Source organism: Gymnoscopelus braueri (genome assembly GCF_963280865.1).
Source record: "Gymnoscopelus braueri genome assembly, chromosome: 17".
NCBI lineage: Eukaryota > Metazoa > Chordata > Actinopteri > Myctophiformes > Myctophidae > Gymnoscopelus > Gymnoscopelus braueri.
Window position 1 is genome coordinate 23939863 of NC_137617.1, and position 24048 is coordinate 23963910.

General features: G+C 43.2%; 1 protein-coding gene across 1 annotated transcript in view; it reads left to right on the forward strand.

Moving 5' to 3' along the window:
- Positions 1 to 24048, forward strand: part of cyth3a (cytohesin 3a) — a 37830-nt gene that overhangs the window by 3330 nt on the left and 10452 nt on the right. Inside the window, exons 2-9 of the mRNA XM_080456370.1 lie at positions 12006 to 12088; positions 12823 to 12887; positions 14428 to 14494; positions 17340 to 17458; positions 19772 to 19852; positions 20197 to 20309; positions 23200 to 23348; positions 23533 to 23644. Coding sequence (XP_080312496.1) covers positions 12006 to 12088; positions 12823 to 12887; positions 14428 to 14494; positions 17340 to 17458; positions 19772 to 19852; positions 20197 to 20309; positions 23200 to 23348; positions 23533 to 23644 — 789 coding nt within the window. The remainder of the gene's footprint in view (positions 1 to 12005; positions 12089 to 12822; positions 12888 to 14427; positions 14495 to 17339; positions 17459 to 19771; positions 19853 to 20196; positions 20310 to 23199; positions 23349 to 23532; positions 23645 to 24048) is intronic.

Here is a 24048-nt window from a genome sequence, read left to right on the forward strand (position 1 = left end):
TGTGTGTGTGTGTGTGTGTGTGTGTGTGTGTGTGTGTGTGTGTGTGTGTGTGTGTGTGTGTGTGTGTGTGTGTGTGTGTGTGTGTCTGTGTGTGTGTGTGTGTGTGTGTGTGTGTGTGTGTGTGTGAGAGAGTGTGTTTGTGTGCCCGCACGCTCACACTCAAATGTGCACATTAGGCGGTATGTCGTCCTCCTCATGCCTGTATGTGTGCGGCTGTGCGTGCAAACTGGCCAACATATGGTTGAAGTTGGGCCGTAATTTGTTCTGCATGGGTGGACCTGCCTGTGTTCACTCATCAAACGGCAGTAGGGCGAAACGCCAAAACGTGGCGTGATTCTCTATAGGATTAGATCAGTGGCTGCCTCTTATGAACACAGAAAAAGACAGTGTGCATTTAAATGCAAAAGCATGAGTGGAACTATACCACTGTTTAACAAAATCAAACAGTTGTAACTGGTCTTTAAAAGGTTACAGGGCATGGCCAATGGGATTTAGATTCCATCTTGCCTGAACATTTTACCTATGAATGCTATGAAACAATACAACAATGCGTAACGAGGCCAGGTACAGGAGAATGACCTGAAGATGTTTTTTTCTCAGTTTCTTTACTCACGCATTTACTGCAGTGTGTAACAGTATGGGATTCATTACTGCACATTTACTGCATTCCCTAAATCAGACTTGGCGCGTCCATGCTCCGCTAACATGCCACGGAGCAGACACAGTCTCCCCTCAGAGCGCATATAAATCATTTAAATCCTAAGTGTTGTGTTATTGCTCCTGGGTTCTATTTTTAGAATCGACGTATTGCTGGACGAAGAAGTGGAAAACGCAGAAGCAGAAATTGGCTGACAGCAGTATGTGTGACGTCAGGTTAATGCTAGATGTTTGCCATGGGTTAGTGGAAGACTCAGCATTCTAACCTTTTCGTCATGAGATGATAAGATAAGATAATCATTATGCGTCTCAGTCTCTGCTTGCTATAACTGTACTGCATTATTTTGTGTAGAGAGGAGAAGGGAAGTGTCATAAGCGGTGTGGTTGTTTTTTGTGCATGCTGCAGGTCTTAACTTGACAATTTTCCTGTGTGGAAGTTGTGATGCCCTCCCTGACTGACCCTTGCTGTCAATCATCACTCTTCGGAAAACACAAAATGGGAAAGACGGGAATTTCCGCAAATTCTTCTGCTCTTTCTGTTTAAATGAGTTTTAAACAAAACAAAAATCTTACTGCAAATATTTTGCTCATTTATTGTATCAAAACTGTGTATCGTATGAGTATGTAGCACAAGAATTTCATTGCCTGCTATGTTGCTACCTGCTGAAGGCCTATTGTGCATGTTACAGTAAAACACTTTGACCCTTGTGTGTGTGTGTGTGTGTGTGTGTGTGTGTGTGTGTGTGTGTGTGTGTGTGTGTGTGTGTGTGTGTGTGTGTGTGTGTGCATGCGTATGCATGTGAGCCCGCAGGCTGTTAATAGACATTCCTTATCACGAACATGCACCTTGCCTTTTGCAATTGTTCCTCAAGTTCTGCAAATGAATATTCCTCTGAGAATTAGCACTGCGTTCGTCCTCACATTTTTCACAGTCATCCTCTCGACCCCCATGAATACCTCACAGGCACACAAATTATGCCGGATCAAATTCACCCCCGTAGGCATGGAGCTGAACCCACCATGCTTTTTTCGGAGAACATGAATCAACACATTAGCGGTTGCCTTGAGTCTAATGGTTCCATGGGGGTATTACGCAGGAGGAAGTTGGCTTGAGCCGGGCAACATCTTTGTTGTGGCTGGAGGGTGAGTGTGTGTGTGGGAGGATATCACACACTTACTGGAGCCATAGTGTGCGCGCCAGCTGTTGGTGCCGTACCCATGTAGGTACTAACTCTACTACACTATAGACTCTATGCATAGCGGTAACTACAGTTGTGCACACAGTCTATGTGGCATCTACATGGGCATTGACCATTGCCATATGTAGGGAGTGAGACGCCATGAGATCTGTAGTCAAGTCGGACGGTGGGTGGGTGGAAATGCGGGTATGGACTAGTGAAAAGATAAATACATGGATAAATGGATGGATAAAAGTGTTGGGCAGCAGAGACACAACCCAAAATAATCTCTATCATGATTTATATCTATTGTAGTATCACCCTTTAGATGTATTTGTGTGCACTGAGGCCTGGGTAAAATTAATAGTCAGCAGGTCTAGAATAAATCATTTATTTAACTCTTTCTAGTGCCCACTCACTGTTGAACCAACTGTACGCTGACAGGCCTTGGATTGAATCCTGTCTCCCTCAGCTTTCTGTTATTTTCAGTAAAGATATTAAGTATAGTACAGTGGACTATTCCTTCTGCCTTTAAAAAAATTAACCGAAACATTGTGTTGTTCTTAGCATAGCCTCATTTGTCTTCGGTGGTGGTCTTCTTTAGATGCTAAAACAAATCCTAATGTTGTGGATGTTAGTACAGATGAAAAAAAAAGGGCCCAAAATTAGATTTATTGTTGTATGCTATACAAGGATTTACAGGGATATTTGTAAAGAATACACTTGACTTTGAACTGGCAAGATTATGAGTTTTGCAGCACAACATTGGCAGGATTAGAGAGACACGTTGCACCACATGCAAACAGGCAAGTAAAATACCCAGACCCACAGACACACAAACACACACATCCCACTGTCTGGTGGCGGGGTTATGCATCACTGACAGCCTTGGCGCAGCATTGAGAGGGAACTTGTAAAACACTGCAATATATGTAGCTGTTTAGAGAGCGAGAGACAGCGACAGAGAGACTACATGTGGAGTTGATTAGGAGAGAGAGAGACTAGGGAGGCTTAGCGACATGTTCCCATCACCGTGGTAGTGTGTGTGTGTGGGTGGGTGGGTTTTGGGGGGGGGGGGGCTGTTTGTGTGGCTGCCTGGCAAGGGACAGATCACATACACATTGTTGCTGTCGGGTGGATTGTGACGGGTGAGACGGTGCTAAAGAAAGGCCGAAGAGGACGGTGACACAAAATACAGTAAATAGCAGGATAGAGGGGCCAGAAAAGTGCTACACCACTTGAGTAATCTACACCTAATTTCAATGGAAAGGAAACTAAGTGTAGGCAGAGCTTGGCAAACCACACAGGCATTAAGAGGGGAATTCAGTAAAGCTGGAGGCTAGAGGACGTGTTTTGTGCGTTTCTTGGCCTGATGTAGCTGGCGGTTAGTGCTCGCCTCTAGAGGTGAGAGGCACACTAACACCCACCTTATTCTCACCTTAATAAAAGGTCCTTGTGTTCATTTTGGCATAATCCCTTTTTTTCCTTGCACATTTTCTGTTCTGGATAGGAATGGACTCATGGGAAAAGCTAGATTGTTAATTTCACTCAAACAAAATGTGTTTTAGCCAGCCATGTGATGTGACAGACATTTAACATAACATAATAAGGAGGTGTGCCTTCAGTTACTGTAGTTGCCACCACTACCACCACCATCATCGCAGAATGAATTACATCAAACACACATCTTTGGTGGCCTTGGATCAAATACAACCAGAGCCTTTCTCCTGTGCTTCCCGCTTAGTTTCCCTGCCGTCTTCCTCACTAAAGAAAAAAATACAAAAGGGTGAAGGAACAACGTACTCTTTTAAAAAGCAAAAACAGAACTCCAGCCAGAGACAGCAGTCAGTACAGCCAGGCATGGAGAGACTCCACAGTCTGTTGTTCGCTCTAGGCTCAGCTTTAAAGGGATCTGCAGCATGGTCATCCAAGGACAGTGCTATTGCAAGGCCAATAGACAGGCCTTGGGGATATCCTGGACCTTCAGGCTAGGTGTGGTGGATCTGGACTGGACCTTCTCCATCACCAGAACTACATCTGGTGAAACTTAGCTGTACTCTGTGTGGCGAATCTCACATGCTCTGTGGACCATAGGCGCCGGAGGCGGGGTCACACGGTCCTCTGTGTCCCCCCACTTTTCAGCTATCGACTTCTTTTTTTATATATATAAAAAAATCTTTTGAAAAAAAAAAAAAAAAAACTGTCTTTTTTTTTCTCTACCGGCGCAGTAGCTCCGCAGCCTCCGCCCACCCCACCGTTCGCATTGTCAAGCGGCCCCAGCCAGACATGCTAATTGCCTCTAATAAACAAGTCTTGATCACTGTGGCTGTGCTAAACATGTTCTGCAGGTTTTGGGGAGGGTGTCATTATTGTCATTATTGAAATGAAGGGTCGCTATGCTGTGTCCCTCAACTCCCTCGTCCTGTGTGCACTAACAGTCACTCACTGCATGCACTGAATACCAGTGGTGGAAAAAGTACTCAAATGTTTTACTTAAACAAAAGTATAAATTCTGCGAAGTAAAAATACTCTGTTACAAGTAAAAGTAAGGTATTCAAAATGTACTTGAGTAAAAGTAGAAAAGTATTGGTATCAAAATGTATTTAAAGTACCAAAAGTAAAAGTAGGCTACTCATTATGCAGAAGGTCCCATTTCACAAGTTTTCAAATGTGAAAAAAAAGTTTTCTAACCCTTGATACTTTTACTTAAGTAAAACATTTGAGGATGGGACACACTGGGATGGGTAGAGTGTTGTTAACTGTTTTATGGTCATTTCATGAATTAATTAAGCAAAAAAAACGCGCGTGCTTCGCGCGCGTACATGCCCGCAACACAGTGGGAGGGGGGCGGGGGGAAGGGGGGAGTCATGACGTCGTCGCTGTCCCCCCACTATTTAACCCCTTCCGGCGTGCCTGCTGTGGACCGAAAGACAGTGGAGAGTATACTAAACGTGAAAACTGTAATAGCTTTACTCCAAGTTTATTATTCCAGTCATTGTTTTACTAATGCATAGACTCTAATACGAAAGACACCCTAAGCACAAACAACACTAGTCTTAATGGCCCCCGATTACAACCAGGGAGTTAACGTGACACTTCATCCCCTACAAAGGGAGAACAACATGTTTCGGGGCCATCTGAAACCCAAGCTGATCATATGAGATCAGTGTGACCTTCAGTGGACAAGGACACAGTGAAGGGGGCTGTTTGGAATGGAATCTGTTTAAAATGCTTGATCCTTGAGCCTGGCAGCCAGAAGAAACACCATTCATCCATCCACCTCCGGCCTCCCAAATCATCGGATTATAGTGTTCTTTGGCTGCAGGCGTACAGATCAAATCAAATGTTGACACAGTGATGATGCTGAGCAGATGCTGAGATGATGGTCCAGACCACCACACGCATGTTCACGTGATGTCGCCCCCACCCCAGCACTGGTTTTGATTCTTCTTTGACTGAACAGTGTTTGGTGTTTGCCATATCCCATGCAGGAGACTCAGGTTCGAGTCCAGCTGGCAGGGGATGTCAGTCAGTGGCCTGCTTTTGATTGAGCTACACACAGGATATTGAACCCTCAACCCTGGCTGTGTTTGGACTGTGCTCTACCACCTTGATATCTAAGGGTGGCTGAATGGGTGGAGAGGCTGCCGGTGAAACAGAAACTGCTCACTGAGCGCCCCTGAGCGCTCACCAGAACCATCTCAGCAGCCATCTGCTGGGTGAAGCTGAAAACTGAATTTCCCCTGTGACATTAACCAGCTTTTTCCCCCTTTCCCTTTCCTGATACGTAACATCATGAGTACATTTCCCACCACTGCCTATGAGCACACAGCAAGCATGCTGTTCATTTCTCAACCTCACCTACATGTACACAATCCTTCAGCCTCTGCCCACCACTGTTATAATAACCTCTGGCCCTTGGCTTGGCCCCATGTGCTAATTGCCCAGCATTCTGGCATCTTGACTCTGTGCCAAGATCTCTGTTCAGATAGCCACACAAGACTACTACATCTGCTACTACCGTTACTTTGGCCACACTACACAACCAAATTCTGTGTGTTCAGTTTCAGATTCATTCTTTATTGTCCTTCACAGAGTACATTTTGTTTTCAGGGTCTGAACACAATTAAACACTCAGAACAGGTAAAACTCACATCACAACGCAGACAATTACAACACAAATTTGTTACAGTGTGTCCAGGCTATTTGAAGGTCTATATGGATTATGTTAATGACGTTTCGGTCTTACGACCTTCCTCAGAGTCATGAAGGCCGTAAGACCGAAACGTCAGTCACTTTTTGTACTAATGCACCTAAATAATAAAAGGCTGAAATTGTCCGAGTTGCTCCAGCGTTGATCTCTTCTGCATCTGTTGTCCCTGCCGCTGTGACGCACCGGACTAGCTGTTTTAGGCTGAGGCACACCGGTAGATTCCCTTTGTTCACAATTATTTACATTTTGGTAGAGAGGTTGTGTAGTTACTTTGCCACAATCTCCAAATATTGGTGAGATATCTTCAATAGTTGATCCTTTCTTTGATTAAGAATTGATAATTCAAAATAATCTAAAGCAAACAAAGCGGATTCTGACCATTTATAAAATTGCAAAACACAATTCTGCATAGAAAATACAATTATTATTATTATGATAATTTTTTATATCAGTGGAGCAACAATTGAAGATATCTTGCCAATTTTAGGAGTAACATCGTGGCAAGGTAAGGTAACTATACACAACCCAAACCTCTACTAAAGTGTAATTAAGGGTAAAAATGCACCTCGAAAATGCACCTCTCGATGTTTAATTAACACCCAGGATTTGGCTGTGTAGAACCACCACCATGTTGTCATTCAGCATCAGCACTCAGCCAAAGTAGGTTAAAGACACATAAAGGCTGGATGTGTGCGTGTACTGTATCACACCTCCACTCTTACACACACCTATAGCTGGTTGGCTTAAAGAGCTGTTGGAGAGGGGAAGTGCGAGGGATTAAGGGCAGCTGGTCTTGCTCTGTGTCTGTGTCTCTCTCTCTCTCTCTGTGTGTGTGTGTGTGTGTGTGTGTGTGTGTGTGTGTGTGTGTGTGTGTGTGTGTGTGTGTGTGTGTGTGTGTGTGTGTGTGTGTGTGTGTGTGTGTGTGTGTGTGTGTGTGTGTGCGCGCGCACACACACAGTGCACTTGTATGCGTGCCTATATGTTTGTCTTGTGTGATAATGGAGAACATGTGTCTACTTTTAAAGGGATTTTGGGCAGTGGGCTTTGGGGCTGGATCCAGGGAAAGCTCTCTGCCTTCCTTCCTGCCTCACTGAATGACTGTGTATCTCACTGTCTGTCTGTCTGTCTGTCTGTCTGGCTGTCTGGCTGGCTGGCTGTCTGGCTGGCTGTCTGGCTGGCTAACTGACTGTTTGCATAATTATGTCACTGATTGACTGGCCTACTAATAATTTGTCTAGCTGTCTGGCTGACGGACTGACTGACTGACTGACTGACTGACTTACTTACTTGCTGGCTGCCAGTGGCTGACTGACTGACTGACTGACTGGCTTAAGTCATTGAGTACTGCACAGTCAAAGAGGCTAACAGGGTTATCCTCTCTCATGTTTCTCTACTTTAAAAGACATTACTAAGAGTGTCACTGGTATTAGGCCAAAGATCTGTCCAAATCCCTCTCTCTCTCTCACACAATTCAGTGAAAACCGGGAACAGGGCCTGTGGTAAGTGAGCATAGGATTTGTTCTCACTGAGCTCCACTGCTCTAAGTACATCGCTACTGGTTCCGCCCAGCTGGGATGAGCTACAGTCTTTCTGGGTAAAAGTACTGTACCAAGGCCTCCAAATGGCTTTTTTTTTTAATTACTTGATGTCAACAAGTGGCTGGAATGGATGGGACAGAAATGGACAGTGAGCACAGCATGAGAGAGATTATCCTAATGGGAAATGTCATGAACACCACTTCCCGTTAATGGCTTTATGTTTCCATTTAGTGTTTGTTTACATTTTCTCAAAACGTTACCAAACTCAAGTAAACAACTGAGTCTATATACAGTGTATATGTGTGTATGTGGCTGTGTGTATGTGTGTGAAGTTGCATGTAGGGGTGCAAGAGTTGATCGAATTAATCGATTTAATCCATTATAAAAAAGAATCGCTAATGGATCATTTAACAAAACTAGAGGTTCGGGCCCTCAGTTACAGACACCTAAGTTGCACCGCCGATCCGACTGATGGGCATACAGTATATGGAGATCTCTCGGGCAACGGCTGTCATCTTAAAGGGCAAGACCACTTTGGTAGAGGTTTGGGTTGTGTAGTTACCTTGCCATGATGTAACTCCAAAGGTGGGCAAGAAATCAAAAATAATTGCTCCATTGATTAGAAATTGATAATTCAAAATATGCTCCTCATTGACTTACATTGTACGGTAAAACAGCTCTCAAAGTCATTCTTTTAGCACAAAAACGAACGCAAACAAAGTTGATTCAGACAATATAGAACATCACCAAACCCAGTACTGTTTTTTTTAAAATAAAAATGTCAACTTCCTGTTGATTTAGCCATTTTTAATAAGTAGAAAACCCGGACTGGATCGGCGGATCCGGATCCAGATCTTCAAATAGTAAAATCAACAGGAAGTTGAAATTTTTAATAAAAAAACAAACAGTACTGGGTTTGGTGATGCTCTATATTGCCTGAATCAACTTTGTTTGGGTTCATTTACGTGCTAAGAGTGTGACTTTGAGAGCTGTTTTACCGTACAATGTAAGTCAATGAGCATATTTTGAATTATCAATTTCTAATCAATGGAGCAATTATTTTTGATTTCTTGCCCACCTTTGGAGTTACATCATGGCAAGGTAACTACACAACCCAAACCTCTACCAAAGTGGTCTTACCCTTTAAGCCTTATTATTTGTGCATGGTGTGGAAGCAATTACACTGCTGGGGGGCTAGAAGAAGGCACACGGATAAACAGGAAGTCCACCCCTACGTGATTTTAGGATAATCAATTAATAATCAATATCTATCTTGGGCAGGTCATTATAGCCCAAGAAAGATAGAGTAATCGCTAACAAAATAATGCAGCCCTAGTTGCATGTAAGTCATGGTGTAACGTGTACCTCTATGTTTTTGTGTGAAAGCCTTGAGTGTGTGGCCTGAACAGTTGTTAGTTTTGGGTGTGAGGAATGGGCTGGGATTTAGTCCTTCCTACAAGTAGATTTAGATTTTTAAAGGGTGGGGTGGGGTTTAGGATTATTGGAGCCCCTTGTTCTGTGCTACACGTGTTAGCATTTAAACCTTCCAGCTCAAGCTTTGCACCCTCTCAACCCGAATGACCTGACAAAACGACAGAAATACAGAGCTCTCAATCTCAGACAGTGGCACTCGATTAGGATAGGCTCCAAATCAGATTTTGTGTATACACACACCAGACGTTTACTTGGGAGACCCTGAATATTTTATCTTTTATCTTTAGTAGCCCATTTGGAAAGATGCACCAATCGTTAGCTCCAGTAGTAAAATGAGTCTGCTTTCTGGCAGTAAATTACATACAGTATTATATGAAGACTTCACATGGAGCCAGTGCACAAATTGAGGTCGGTGCCTCAAAAACCACACAACCCACTGTTGGCAGATCTGACACCATGGCTTCTGTGTACAGTGAAGAAATGACTCAAAGACATTGCTTGATTCAACATGATGGCTTTAGCTGGGTGGGAATCCAGTAATCCACCCATGACTCCTTCACTGAAGACACTGAACTCATTTCCTGGATGAGTCGAGTGGTTGGGATGGGGGCGGGGGGTGTTAACAATGTCATTAGTGGACCACCCTGGTTGAGATGCCCAGTACCATTAAACCAAATTGTCATTGGGCTAAAAGCTACTGTTACAAATTACGAGTTCTTTGAAGCATCACGTGACCTTTGTCCAAGCCATATATTAGATTCAGCAATGGAGGTCTGTTTTGTGGATGATCAGGTTAAGACTGCTATTAATGGTAGGTGGGCTTTTAAAGGGAGCATCAACCATTTCTCATTCGATTTGTGAAGAATCGGATTCTAATCGTGCACATTATTTCAGCCAAGGGGTTGGTTGATATGCAATTTCAGGCGCTGGGTAAACAATGATGTCAGAATTTGCCCTACATGACCCATAGTAATGACCAAAAACTAAATCATATGGGAATGTATTTTGTCTGAGTGAATTGTGATTTTCATATCAATTAATTAATGTGGACATTAATTGCTGTGATGATAAAATGCTCAAGGAGGAGGTATGGAGGATGGGGACATTAGCATTTAAGATTCAGTGTGGCCGAAATGAAAGTTTGTTTTTCCCCCTATTATGCAACCTGATTTGTAGCTCAAGGATACAGCAAAACCCTGTTGGAATAACAAAACGCTCTCAATTTGGAAATTGCAACAGCTCAGAAATTGCTGTTTTGATATTTTTTAGCATATAATTATTAGCAGAAGAATCGAGAATTACATTTATTCACATTTTGTTTTGAAATGCTGTGGTAGAAAATACTAGTCTAGTTTTTAATACTAGTAGACAATTCTAAAATATCGGACCCAGAGTTGACATGCTTGCAGATATCTTAAAAACTAATTTAAGGTGATAATTGGCTTCATACCTAACAGCAGTCAAGATTTTGTTGCATAAGTGCACCAAGGGTATTCCGAGGTTAACCTGGCTTAATTAATGTCCTTATTTTTGCGCTGGATTCCGATCGGGGCTCATTGTGTGTCCACATCCGCTCCCATTGTCTCTTTTGAGCCCTATTCACAAAGAGGAAATCCCTCAACAGTCTCTGCCGCTGTCTACCTGACCGTAGCCATGGTGCTGGTGTACAGCAGGGAATAGTCTTTTTTCTGTCTCTTTGTTTGTGTGAATACAACTAAATATCAATACTTAGGTCTCTGAACTCATCCCTCTTACAAACTGAATCACTGTCAATTTTAAAAGTGCACTCAATGCACTCACTGGATCTCAGCCAGCGTATTTCATTTTAATTGACACGTGCCTTTCTGCCTGGAAATAGCAAGTGCTTTTTGTTTTTGTTTAGTTTTCGTTTTCGGTTAAAAAAATATAATCTTTACTACCTTTTGCAGCTTGGAGCTGGTATAGAGCTAGAGACATCTAATATCTGCAATATTAGATGTGTCCTTTTTCCTGTTGAGAGATATGGAGAGCATTGCTGCCTCTTAATTGACATAATGTAACAAGGTCATCCAGCCAGACACTGGTGGGTTCAGAGCATTGATCAAATGAAAATGAAATTCCGAGAAATGTGATTAAAATACAGTAGACCAAAAAAACACAGAAGCACTCATAGGTTTACAGGTAGAGAGAGAGAGAGAGAGAGAGAGAGAGAGGGAGAGAGGGAGAGAGAGAGAGCTCTAAGAAATGAAGCCATTGAAAGATGAATTAAATTGCGGAAAACCAGATTGACAGTTAATACATTTTTATATATAGTGAAAGGAAGCTGTTGAAAAAAGAGGGCCCCACTCTTGCTCTTCTCACCCTGCAAAGCCAAAGACCCAGAGGCCCGGGGATTTCAGGGTTGAAGACAGTGCTCATTTGCTAAATTCACTTTTAGTGAAAAGAAACTTAATCTGGATTGGTTTTATTAATAGAATATTCCCTTGAGCTAAGTGGGATGAACGAGAGAGAGAGAGGGGGGCGGGTGGGGGGTTTGGGGGGGCTTGTACACTTTCAAGTAGAATAATTAAGACTCTTTCCCTTTCTCCCTTTCTCTCCGGCTAATTAAGAGGAACATGTTGGCCCTTTGATGTCTGTTGCTCCAGTCCAACTGGGTGGAATAGACCCAGTAGTGAAACAGCCTCAGTAGCAGCAGCAATCTGTACATGAAGAAGAGGATGAATCTTTTAGAGATGTTTCTCCCTCTCTCGTGTGGATGGTTCACGTACATGTAGTCACGAAGTAAGCTTCAGGCTCTTCTACTCTTCTATTGGCCTCTTCCCGTTATTGTACTTTTGCAGCAGAAACGCCAGAGCGTGAGAAATCCCTTCGTTGCCTGTGTGATCTTAATTTCTGTCATATATACGTAGATGATGAGAGTGAGAGCTGGGCTGGATGGAAATGCTGCTTTGCTCAAGGTAGTTGACTGTTTAATGATCCAATCCATTTCTCTGTGATCTTCTCCAGTTCCTGAGGACCTGTCTCTGGAGGAGAGGGATGAGCTGTCCAACATTCGACGCAGGAAGAAAGAGCTGCTGGATGACATTGAGGTTTGTGTGTGCGTGTGTGTGCGTGTGTGTGTGTGTGTGTGTGTGTGTGTGTGTGTGTGTGTGTGTGTGTGTGTGTGTGTGTGTGTGTGTGTGTGTGTGTGTGTGTGTGTGTGTGTGTGTGTGTGTGTGTGTGTGTGTGTGTGTGTGTGTGTGTGTAAATTGTCAATCAAATACAGCAATCAGAATAGGGTGGGTTTAAGCTTGAAGATTAACCAAACGATTGTTTAATCTGCATGTATTTAAGGATACAATCCCTGGCATCACTATGCAACTGTGTGCATTCGTGCATGCTTGTGTGCACTCAGTGTGCATGCATAGGAATTCCTATGTACAATGATTAATTATTATAGCTCTGTTGATTATTATAGGCCTTGTTTTTGCCTTTATAATCTCAATCTGTGTAATTTGTAGGACTCTTGTTTAGACCCACTCACATGCTGCAGGTGATACATTTACATATTGCAGTTTCCCTCATCACGTTCAGCACTGCAGCTGACAAAAGTCAATAATAACCTAACCCACTGTTACTTCCAATTTCAATTTGTGTGCTCATTTAATGAATTTTCCACCACTCACTGTGCACTCTCATATTGTGCTGTAAGTATCTTCCGTGCCTGATCTCAAATCCCATTTCCCTCAGCGAGAGAACACCAATACCAATGCTGTATATCCCCCCCCACTCTCTCTCTCTCTCTCTCTCTCTCTCTCTCTCTCTCTCTCTCTCTCTCTCACAGCGGTTGAAGTTTGAGATAGCTGAGGTCATGACGGAGATTGAGCAGCTAACGTGTGTTGGAGAGAGGTAAAGTCAATCATACTCTAGCTACTATCATGATCATTGTCCTGGTCAGTATCATGTCAGTATCATGGTCAGTATACTGGTCAGTATCATGTCAGTATCATGTCAGTATCATGGTCAGTATCATGTCAGTATCATGTCAGTATCATGGTCAGTATAATGGTCAGTATCATAGTTAGTATGATGTCAGTATCATGGTCAGTATCATAGTCAGTATCATCACAGTATCATGGTCAGTATCATAGTCAGTATCATCACAGTATCATGGTCAGTATCATGTCAGTATCATGGTCAGTATCATGTCAGTATCATGGTCAGTATCATGTCAGTATCATAGTCAGTATCATGGTCAGTATCATGTCAGTATCATGTCAGTATCATGTCAGTATGTCAGTATCATGGTCAGTGTCATGTCAGTATCATGGTCAGTATCATGGTCAGTATCATGTCAGTATCATGGTCAGTATCATGTCAGTATCATACTCAGTACCATGTTAGTATCATGTCAGTATGTCAGTATCATGGTCAGTATCATGGATCTGTGCACTGGGATATGCTAAAACAATGTTATTTTGTATGTTAATACACAGGTTAACCACATCTACAAGCTCACAACACATCGCAATGATTGTAGATTGGCTATTTCCGGTTAAGATATTTGGCATAGAGGGGGAGGGGATGAAGTATACCCCTGGGGATCCCAGGGTTTAAAAGTGGTTAATGTTCTCAAATAAAGTGTGATATATAAGCACTAGTATTTAGCACCTGGAAAGTTGAAAACATGTTTTTGCACCATATTGGCACATTACAGTTGTGCATGAACCTTGCATCACAAAAACTGCAACTTCAGGGACAAGAGCCATTACATGTAGTCTTTTACCCACAGTAGCTACTGGTTGATAAGGAGTTAAAAAAAAGATCAATGTGTATGATACAAACTGCTGTTTGGAATAACCTTGTCAATTAGCAGATGTCTTCTATTCAGCGGTTGTGTATAATCGATAGTGGAAGTGTACAGTGGTTGTGCTTCACAAATCAAGGGTGAATGTGCACTATGCATTTTTCTTAGATAAATATCCACATGCTACAAGTGTGTGTGTGTGTGTGTGTGTGTGTGTGTGTGTGTGTGTGTGTGTGTGTGTGTGTGTGTGTGTGTGTGTGTGTGTGTGTGTGTGTGCACGTGTGCGTGGTCTCTGTGTATTAGATTACATTTTGTCATGAACATACATGCGCGTGTGTGTCTGTGTATTAGATTACATTTTGTCATGAACATGCGTGTGTGTGTGTGTGTGTGTGTTTGTATGTATGTATGTATGTATGTATGTATGTATGTATGTATGTATGTATGTATGTATGTATGTATGTATGTATGTATGTATGTATGTATGTATGTATGTATGTATGTATGTATGTATGTATGTATGTATGTATGTATGTATGTATGTATGTATGTATGTATGTATGTATGTATGTATGTATGTATGTATGTATGTGTGTGTGTATGTCTAAATGAAATATCTAAAGTGTATTTATGATGTTGCAGCAAGACAACACAGAGAAACAAACAGATTGCCATGGGCAGGAAGAAATTCAACATGGATCCCAAAAAGGTACTTTCTTTTCCTAGCCTCACTATGGTCCACTGCTGACTTTGGTTACTTAACAACCATAGAATGTATTGTATGCCTTTCTTGTTTTATGTGTGAATCAAATTAATTCCCACTAATGAGCTGGTCATCAAACCTTTTAATTTCAAGCACCCCCAGTGTAATATGCATTAGGCCACGGTCCATGGACCCCCATTTGATATGATTTGTATCTCTCGCACCACAATCTACACTGTAAAATCCAGTGTTCATTTTAAACTAACCAAATGGACCTGCAAGGACCCAGGTGCATTTGGTTCCATTTGTACACTCTCAGAGATACAGCCCTATAAGTGCTCATTTGATTCATAAGTTAACTATCAGTCATTTAGCTGAGGACCCCTTGGAACCCCCACAAGGAACCCCTGGGGGAGTGGGGGTCCTCGGAGCCCACGTTGAGAACCAGTGCACTAATGAACTGTGGTCCTCTTTGAACAACGCTGGCTGTCCATGATCAGAACTGAAGGTTTTGAAGCAGCAGTTTATTCAACTGGTAAAGTTTACCATAGCCAATATGTTGTCAAATGTGCACACACACATCTATACACACTGGTAAACACCAGAGCTACATAAGATATGGTATGATGGACCTATTGCATGTGTCTTGACAAGTCATTACACATGGTTCCCGAGCAGGTTTAGGTGGTAAGGTAAATGGCTGGTCACTAATAACTCCTACACCGGGGTATGCCCATTAAAGCGTGGAGACCAGAGTGCAAGTTCAAATAGACCTCCACACCCCTGCGCTACCCACAACGGGCAGTCAGGTGGACACAGCACGCAAATACACTGCTTGTGCTTGGGTTTCAAGGCATGTCTGGGTCAAGAAAGCACCTGTAGACAGTTTATCATACAGGATTTACAGTCTGTAACCTAATGTATTTGCATGTAATAATAATAACCTTAACTTGAGCAGTCTTGCGGACATATGCCGCGCCAACATTTCGCTGCTTGCACCACGAATAAGTGACAAAAATCCTTCTAAGGCCAAAGAAAGATATACAGTATAAAAGCCATAAATGTAAAATAACTATTTTTTATTTTAAATGTTGCACAGTAGTCCACCTGAGCAGTACTAAATTACCACTGCTACTCACTATAAACCCAAATATACAATATGCACAGTGCCAGACAGTGTTATAATGAAGAATAGCAAACATGCTGCCTCTCTGCTGTGTAATGTGTCACAAGAAAAGGCAACCCGTGCCAGAGCAGAGCCATGCCCTTTTGAGTTAATTGTATTCAACAACCCCGGGCCTTCATCAAGCAAGGCAAACAAACGCATAATCAACGAAAATGCACAATCCATTATATGCACTCAAATAGGCCTAGGTCAGTCAGGTAAGAATCCAATAAGCAAAACTAGCATAGAAAAATAAACAATGTCTTACCGTACAGGAGTCTCTTTCTCGCCTTCCTCCTTGCAAAGTTATCCACTACTTTTTGACGAGGTCTGATTTGTTAGCCAGAAGTGCAAGAAAGTTTAGTTGTTTTTGGACATCCTTATCCTCAGTTCATTCTTAATTCCGCCCATTTTGGAGAATGAGCGCTCTCCCTCACAGTTTGTAACTGGCAGTGTCAGGAAAAGCTGTAGTGCAACATAAACGTTCGGGAAGGATGATTGTAAATCCGGATCTATCATTGTTTGAAGCATTTTAGCTGGACAGTTTTCTTGTTCTTCTGACAAATGATCTGTTCTGGATCAGTTCATTTGCCAGCTTCATGTCAGACGTGTCCAAATCCAGTGGATATGCCTCTAAGAGTGACTTAGCTTTTGATATAATACCATTGGGTTCATGCACAGACAGAACACCAAATAGCTCAGTCAAATGTGTGTAAGACTCCAAAAAAATGGTTTAGACAAGACACTAGTGTAACTTTGAACTCCGAAACCTCCCCCTTCCATCAAGTACCACACCTGGCTCTGCGCTTTCGTCTGCCATAGTTTTGGGCTTCTTTGCTCGCTGGAGGTCATGTTTGTAGGACTGCGAGACACCAGTGACATTCAAGGCTGCCTTTTCAAATTGTTGTGCTGCCACAAAGCCGCGCAACGACGAAAGGAGTCACACAGCCGTACATATGTTAATGTCATGCCTCTGTAACTGCAAACTTGTGGCTTGAAACCTCTCCAGTATTGTATCCCAAAAATTGGCCATGAATGCCATCTCCAAAGTGTCCAGTTTGGCGCAGAGTGCAAAGGCCTCGCTTCATGTTTCGTGTCTTTGGAGATGTTATCCAAGGCCTCTCTCAGTTGTACGTAATGTCTCCAAAGTGCCTTACTGGAGTCCGCCTGTGCGCTCCACCGTGTAGACGACTGTAGATGATTTCAGTGACAGTTTATCATGGATTTAGTATCATGGAAAACCTTTCCCCATTGGTGTGTGGACTATGAGCAAAATGCATACATCGATACAAAGAACAACTGAGTAGTGCAGTAGTAAAAGTTCTATAATTACCCCCGGAGCATTGCGATCTCTGGGCTGGCAGCACAAAAACGGGTATGAGCAATCTACCTTGGTGTGCCTGGTTAGCCTGGGACCAAACCCCACCGACCAATCAGTGAAGATAGGAGACCTAAACTAGGCCTGATTTTGCACTGCAGGGTTCATCGTGATTTTCATGTGGAGAGGGTTAGCCTGGAGTACCTGGAAATTAAATTAAATGTAACCACTTTAACCCTGGCATGTCATCATAGGTACATTTTCAAATGTTTTGTTTTTTGTATCTTTTATTTTTGGAAATAGCGAAAATAGCAGATCAATATCTATCAAGTATGTTAACTGACGTCTTGTTCTTCTCTAATTTACAGGGGATTCTGTTCCTCCTGGAGAATGACCTCCTTCAGCATACCGCCGAAGACATCTCCCAGTTCCTCTACAAGGGAGAGGGCCTCAACAAGACCGCCATTGGAGACTACCTGGGGGAGCGGTAAGTCACACACCGTCCTTTATCTAGCAATATATCAGGCAGCCAAAGAAGATGTTTCCCCTTCTGTTCCCATTCACCCATGCCCTTCACGGCAGATTTACAAACTAACCCCACCCCCGCATCTGATTAGAACACTCCTGTCGCCAAGGGGAAATTATGGCTGGGATTTATTGATCCAAAAGGGCAGATGTGACATGTTCCCGCTCCTGCCTCCAGAATACAAATCTCCATGGAGACGTGGGTGTCTTGTCGTAGAGATAGTCTGCCCGTGTGGGCAGCTGACTGGTCATAAACCAGTCCCCCTGGTCTGCACACAACTCAGGCCAGAGTGTCAGAGAGCAGGGGAAGAGAACTGGATGAGTCGGTCAAAGTCACACACAAGGACTTTTTCGGTTTGTTTTTTCCATCGACTTGGAGTTATGGGTCAATTTCTTTCTTCGAGGTTAAATTAACACTCGGGATTTTGCGGTGCATACTTGCAGCATCACAGGTTGGAGTCCGGCTTATGATCCCATATCAGGCCCTCCTCCCTACCCCGTCTTTCCTGTTTACAACCCTCTCTGCTTTTTATACGTTGTAGCTAACGCTACAATAAGACGCTATAATAAGAAGACTGTATAAAAATAGTCTTAAAAATTCCTCATTGTGCTTCCTGACTCCAATCCCTCTCACCATTCAGGAAAAAACAAAAATGAATGGACATGTGCGACTGTATTGTCTTACCTGAGGGGGGGAAAAAACATGCAGATTTGGGCATCGGTAGAGCTATGAAACAATGAAACGGCCTCACTATCAGGCCAGCTGGATGAGAATGAAGGTTTTTTGGAGGGGGGGGGGAGCTCTGGGGACTCCATCAATGGGGGCTCCTTTCACGCAGGCTTTACATGGCCTCATTGCGGGGGAACCATCAAAGAGCCACCACGTGCTCAGTAGGAATCACAGTAAACATAGGTGGACGGGTTACACTCGGTAATTATCACTAATTGAGTTGATGCCGGGAGCCGGTAACTATAATTACACGCTGCGTATAATTACAGCTATACAGCTTTAATGTAGAGAGAGAAAGAGGTAGAGAGAGAGGAAGTGGAACACAGGGAGGACACGTGGAAAGTATGTGTAATGGAGGAGGGATAGTGGCAGAGAAAAGAAAAAAGAGGAGTAGTAGTAGTGAGAGAAAGGAAGTAATCGAGGGGGAAGCTATAGAGTGAGCAATAAAGGTGGCTCCAGGCCACTTACTATATATCTTAGTGTCACATACAGTGCTGCCACAGGTATCACAAGACATTTACTGTACTATGTGTTGTGAGTTTCTTCTTGTGCTACACTTTATTAGCCAACAGCAGGCCACAGCTGAGGACATCTGTAATGCATTTAACTGTAGCAACAAACCTCTCCCTGGATCTCCTTCTATGACCCCAACCTGTACAAACACTTTAAGATGGGAGTGGTTTATATTTGGTTGGAGAGGAGACTACAATACACAATGCAGTCAGTGGGTCTTGCACATACAGAATAAGTAAGCAAGCAAGCCCTAAAAAAATCAAACAATGTTATCGTGATGCAAGCTGCGGCACTTTGGTGCTTTGTAAACCTCTCAGTGGCGTCTTCCCATGCACAAACACACACAAAAAAAGTCTACTCAAACGTCCATTTCCTGGCTATATGGCAGCCATCTGAAATGTGTCAACGATACGCAATACAAAGGGCGTTGAGGCTAGGGAACATGGATCAGGATGTAAAAACAAGCTAGATCAGAGGAGTTGCGGTGACCGCAGCCCGAGAGCTGCTGTTGACTTTTCCCCTAAAAAACCCTTTGCTGGTCAAACAAATCTCTGACAAAAGACCCTGTGTGGATTTGGTTGGGCTGGTTCTCATCAGCCAGACGCCGCACACCGCCATTCACCATGACAAGTTTCGGGGGAGTCGAACAGCCCCAAGGTAAACGCCGGCTAACGCTAGCTTTGGCCAGCTGCTGAAATTGCTTCCAGACTTCCACATCGCCGCCTCACGTATGAGCAAGAGCAGAAATATGACAGGAATGTCAGGAAGGAGAAGTAAGGAGAATGCAGGCTGAGAAATGTATTTTTGGAGAAAATATTGTTTCCCCCCACCCTTCTCCTGGGCTCATGCTGCCAATCCAATTATCTTCTCTCGGTCATTTTGATGTTCCCTGAATAATATTGGTATTTATTTAAATAAATTGCATAAAATAGCATGAAATAAAAACATTGTCTTGAAGGGAAGAAATAACAGCATTCTCTAATTGAATTACCATTCCATAGTTTACTCTGACACTTTCATTTCTCCCCTTAGGGATGACTTCAACTTAAAGGTGCTCCATGCGTTTGTGGAGTTGCACGAGTTTGCAGACCTCAACCTTGTCCAAGCACTAAGGTCAGTGGGATAGTCAGGTCCTCTGTGGAACAAACATACTGTATGTATGTACCGTATGTATATATCCACAGTCACACACTGTATATTAAAATGACCAACTGCAGTGCCATAATCTCTTCTCTTCTCTTCTCTTCTCTTCTCTTCTCTTCTCTTCTCTTCTCTTCTCTTCTCTTCTCTTCTCTTCTCTTCTCTTCTCTTCTCTTCTCTTCTCTTCTCTTCTCTTCTCTTCTCTTCTCTTCTCTTCTCTTCTCTTCTCTTCTCTTCTCTTCTCTTCTCTTCTCTTCTCTTCTCTTCTCTTCTCTTCTCTTCTCTTCTCTTCTCTTCTCTTCTCTTCTCTGGTGCAGACAGTTCCTGTGGAGTTTCCGTCTTCCAGGTGAGGCCCAGAAAATTGACCGTATGATGGAGTCCTTCGCTGCACGTTACTGCCAGTGTAACCCAGGAGTCTTCCAGTCAACAGGTCAGTCCCTCAGCAAATTACTGGTATGCACAAGAAGTTGCCGCCAGACCATCTACTTAGGGGCTGTTTAGTAGAGCCTTTAAGTGCAATTATTATGCCATTAAAATTTGCCAATGAGTATAGAACACATCACAGGTGATTGCTATACTGTAAATGATTGATGGAATTTTTGTCGCAGATCAATCCGATTTTCAAGCTCACAATGCATTGCAGCGAGATACGTTGTAGATCGGGTTTTTTGTGTGCGGCGCCTGTGCGCAATTAAGTATAAATCGGGCATAAAAGGTTCATGGAGTGAAACATCCACAACAAACATGTGATGTAATGTTACATTATTCAAGAAGCAGTAAATACTGTATGTCTCAGCACAGGCCTGGGGCCATACATGTTGCAGCGGTAAAAGAAACCCTACATCAACAATAACAAGTCAATAAATGATGAATGGCCTGTAGAGGAATCAATTGGTTGCTCCTAGCAAGACATCAGGGCTGCAGTGGATGGTCACGTATGGTTGCATGTTGTCCTTTGCAGGTCAATCGATATGGAGAATGGGTCGACAATGTGAGAGTAAAAGGCTTGACTTTCACCCAAGTCGTCTATGCTGAAATAGGCTCTATGCACAGCAGCCAACGTCCTTCATAGGTGTTACCAATGATACCAATGAAGGCTCTGTTCCATTCTGGTCAATTGTGCATGTTGGCTCACTGGAAAGACTCTGCAACAGCAGTGGCTCTCAAATTGGGGTCCAGGGACCCTCAGAACCACTGTGCTACACTAAATTGAACAAAGCTTTCATTAGTATCATTGGTAACACCTGGGAAGGAAGTGAGGAAGAGGCCCAATTGAAGAGGCCCAATTCCTTTCCAATTTGGCTGCTGTGCATAGAGCCTATTGTAAGCACTGCCATACTTAAGAATACAAGGGAGGAAAGAAATAGCACGTTGCGTCCGAATTGTTGCATCCAGAATTGCGTTCATCCTCATTTCGATGTTCCCTTATTGTGCCTCTCAGACACTTACTTGGAACCAGTCCCTGTCCAAATGCTGTGACCACGTGGTGCAGTTTTTGCACAGAATAGTTCAGCACCGACCGGCCTGTTCTCACTTTCTGGAAGAGGGCCATCTTTTCTCTAAGCCACAAGCGAGTGTACATGAAAGTGTGTGTGAGTGTGTGTCTGTGCAGGTTCTGAAAAGAGGTCATTTCTTTGTTTACTTCAGCAGATTCAGAATCTCTGACCCGTCATTTGTGTGTATACGTGCACATCCTCAGAAAACCTGGCCCAAGAGATGAACGTGTCGTGTGTGTGTGTGTGTGTGTGTGTGTGTGTGTGTGTGTGTGTGTGTGTGTGTGTGTGTGTGTGTGTGTGTGTGTGTGTGTGTGTGTGTCTGTAACTGTGTGTGTGTGTGTGTGTGTGTGTGTGTGTGTGTGTGTGTGTGTGTGTGTGTGTGTGTGTGTGTGTGTGTGTGTGTGTGTGTGTGTGTGTGTGTGTGTGTGTCTGTAACTGTGTACGTGTGGCAGGATTCATAACAGTGGGTGTTTCTAGTAGACAGACAATAGGCAGAGGAGACAGGATGGAGATAGGACTGAAGATAATGAAGGATGTATTTAAGGCGGTCACTGTTTCTCAACTTGTCAAAATGTCAAAACAAACATTGACATTAAAATCTCTGTGACACTTTCTCTCTCTTCAGACCAGATTTGATTGCACTTACTACCCATCTTAGTGTGTCACATACAGTGCTGCCACAGGTATCATAAGAAATCATTGAGGCACATTTCTGGACATTCGATTCGGCGACAATAGGCAATCTTGAGCTTGCAGATTAGCTATTTTAGGCAAAGAGATTTGGTGTAGAAGGAAAAAGGAGTGGGCCAAGTACAGACCCCTGGGGAACCGCGGACAATGAAGTATATACAGTAGGGTTTAAGTGGTTAGTGTGGTTGTAGTTGAGGGGTTAATGAAGGTCGCTGGGTCGACCCTTGGCTCGCCCAGTCTATTTGTCGGAAGTGTCCCCGAGCAAGACACGTAACCCATGACAGCTCGATCTCCTGCACCCATCTGAGCAGCCATCTCCTGGGTGAAGCAGTGAAAGCAATTTCCCCTTCCCTTACTTTTTTACACACGGTCCAAAAAATGTATACAGTGTATATGCTTATGGTAGCTGTGAGGCACTCTGCATGGAAGCAGCCGTCCAGTGTCCATCCTTAACCCATTAACACATTGATTGCCAAGAACGAGTTAACTCGTTTTTACTCGTTTTTAAAATCCATCACTTGATTCCCAAGATCGAGTTAACTCGTTTTTAAGAAAAAAAAATGTTTTTTTTTATTTATTTATTTTATTTGACCCAAAGACCAAGGAGATATGATTTTTCGAAGATCTAGACTCCCATCCACTTCCTTGTTAACTTAAAACTTAAAAAGTCTGTATCTCGGCTCCTGAGTACTTTTTTTTTTTCAATGAAAAATCTCTGGCAATAAACTGCAAAAAAATCTGAAATACCGGGAACGCATCTGTGTCATTTTTTGATTTCTTTGGGCTATTCAAAAATAGCAGATATACAAGCTCATAGCGCGGCACCTCGCCGCGCTATGAGCTTGTAGATCTGCTATTTTAGAAAAATCACGAAAGTGCAAATCTTTGAATACCGGTACATATATTTTTTGAAGCAATATTTTTAACTTAAATCTTTGCTTCTGGGGGTCCCTGGAACAAAATATTTTGAGATGGGGGTCCGCAGTCAAATACACGTCATTTTGAGGGTCCTTGACATGAAAAAGTTTGAGAACCACTGACATATAGAAGACATTTGTAGAATCGGCTTCAGGTCTTAAAGGGTTAATGTTCAAATCCATCAACCCGTTTGCTGGATGTTGTTGTCGCCCCTAGATACGTGCTATGTGCTGTCGTTTGCCATCATCATGCTGAACACCAGCCTGCACAACCCCAACGTCAGGGACAAACCCCCCGTCGAACGCTTCATCTCCATGAACAGAGGCATCAATGAGGGAGGGGACCTGCCCGAGGACCTGCTCAGAGTGAGTCCCTAATGTGTTTGTTTGTGATATGTGTGTGTGTGCGTGTGTGCGTGTTTGTGCGTGTGTGCGTGTGCGCGCGTGCTTGGTCTCCATGACAATATGCCATGCCTCCTACTGTGTGAAATTTAGCCTATTTTCCCTCATTTGATAAATGTTGCCTCCCCCCACTTCCCGTTTTGTACAGAATCTATATGACAGCATCAAGAACGAGCCTTTCAAAATCCCAGAGGATGATGGGAATGATCTCACGCACACATTCTTCAACCCTGACAGAGAAGGCTGGCTGTTAAAGCTAGGTACGTAGTCGTGATAATGGCCCCCGATGTGATTCATGTTTCAGCTCTGAACACCTTGATGTGTACTAATGTTAACGTAGCGTCAAAACACAGTGATTGATGAGTATTATTTGACGCAGCCTTTGTTCCTTCCATGATGTGTGTTGGGTGTCAATTTCTGTTGGTAGTGTGTGACGTCTCTCCTCTCCTCTCCTCTCCTCTCCTCTCCTCTCCTCTCCTCTCCTCTCCTCTCCTCTCTCACCTCATGTAATGTGTATTTCTGTCTGTGTGATTCAGCTGTCCCCTCGTCCCTCTGTTTCCCTGTTGTCTGTCGTCACAGTGATTTGTGTGTTCGCAGTTGTCTTTCAGAAGTTCTGCTGCCCTCTGTTTTTTCTCCCTTCATGCACTCACTCTGACCTCTCACC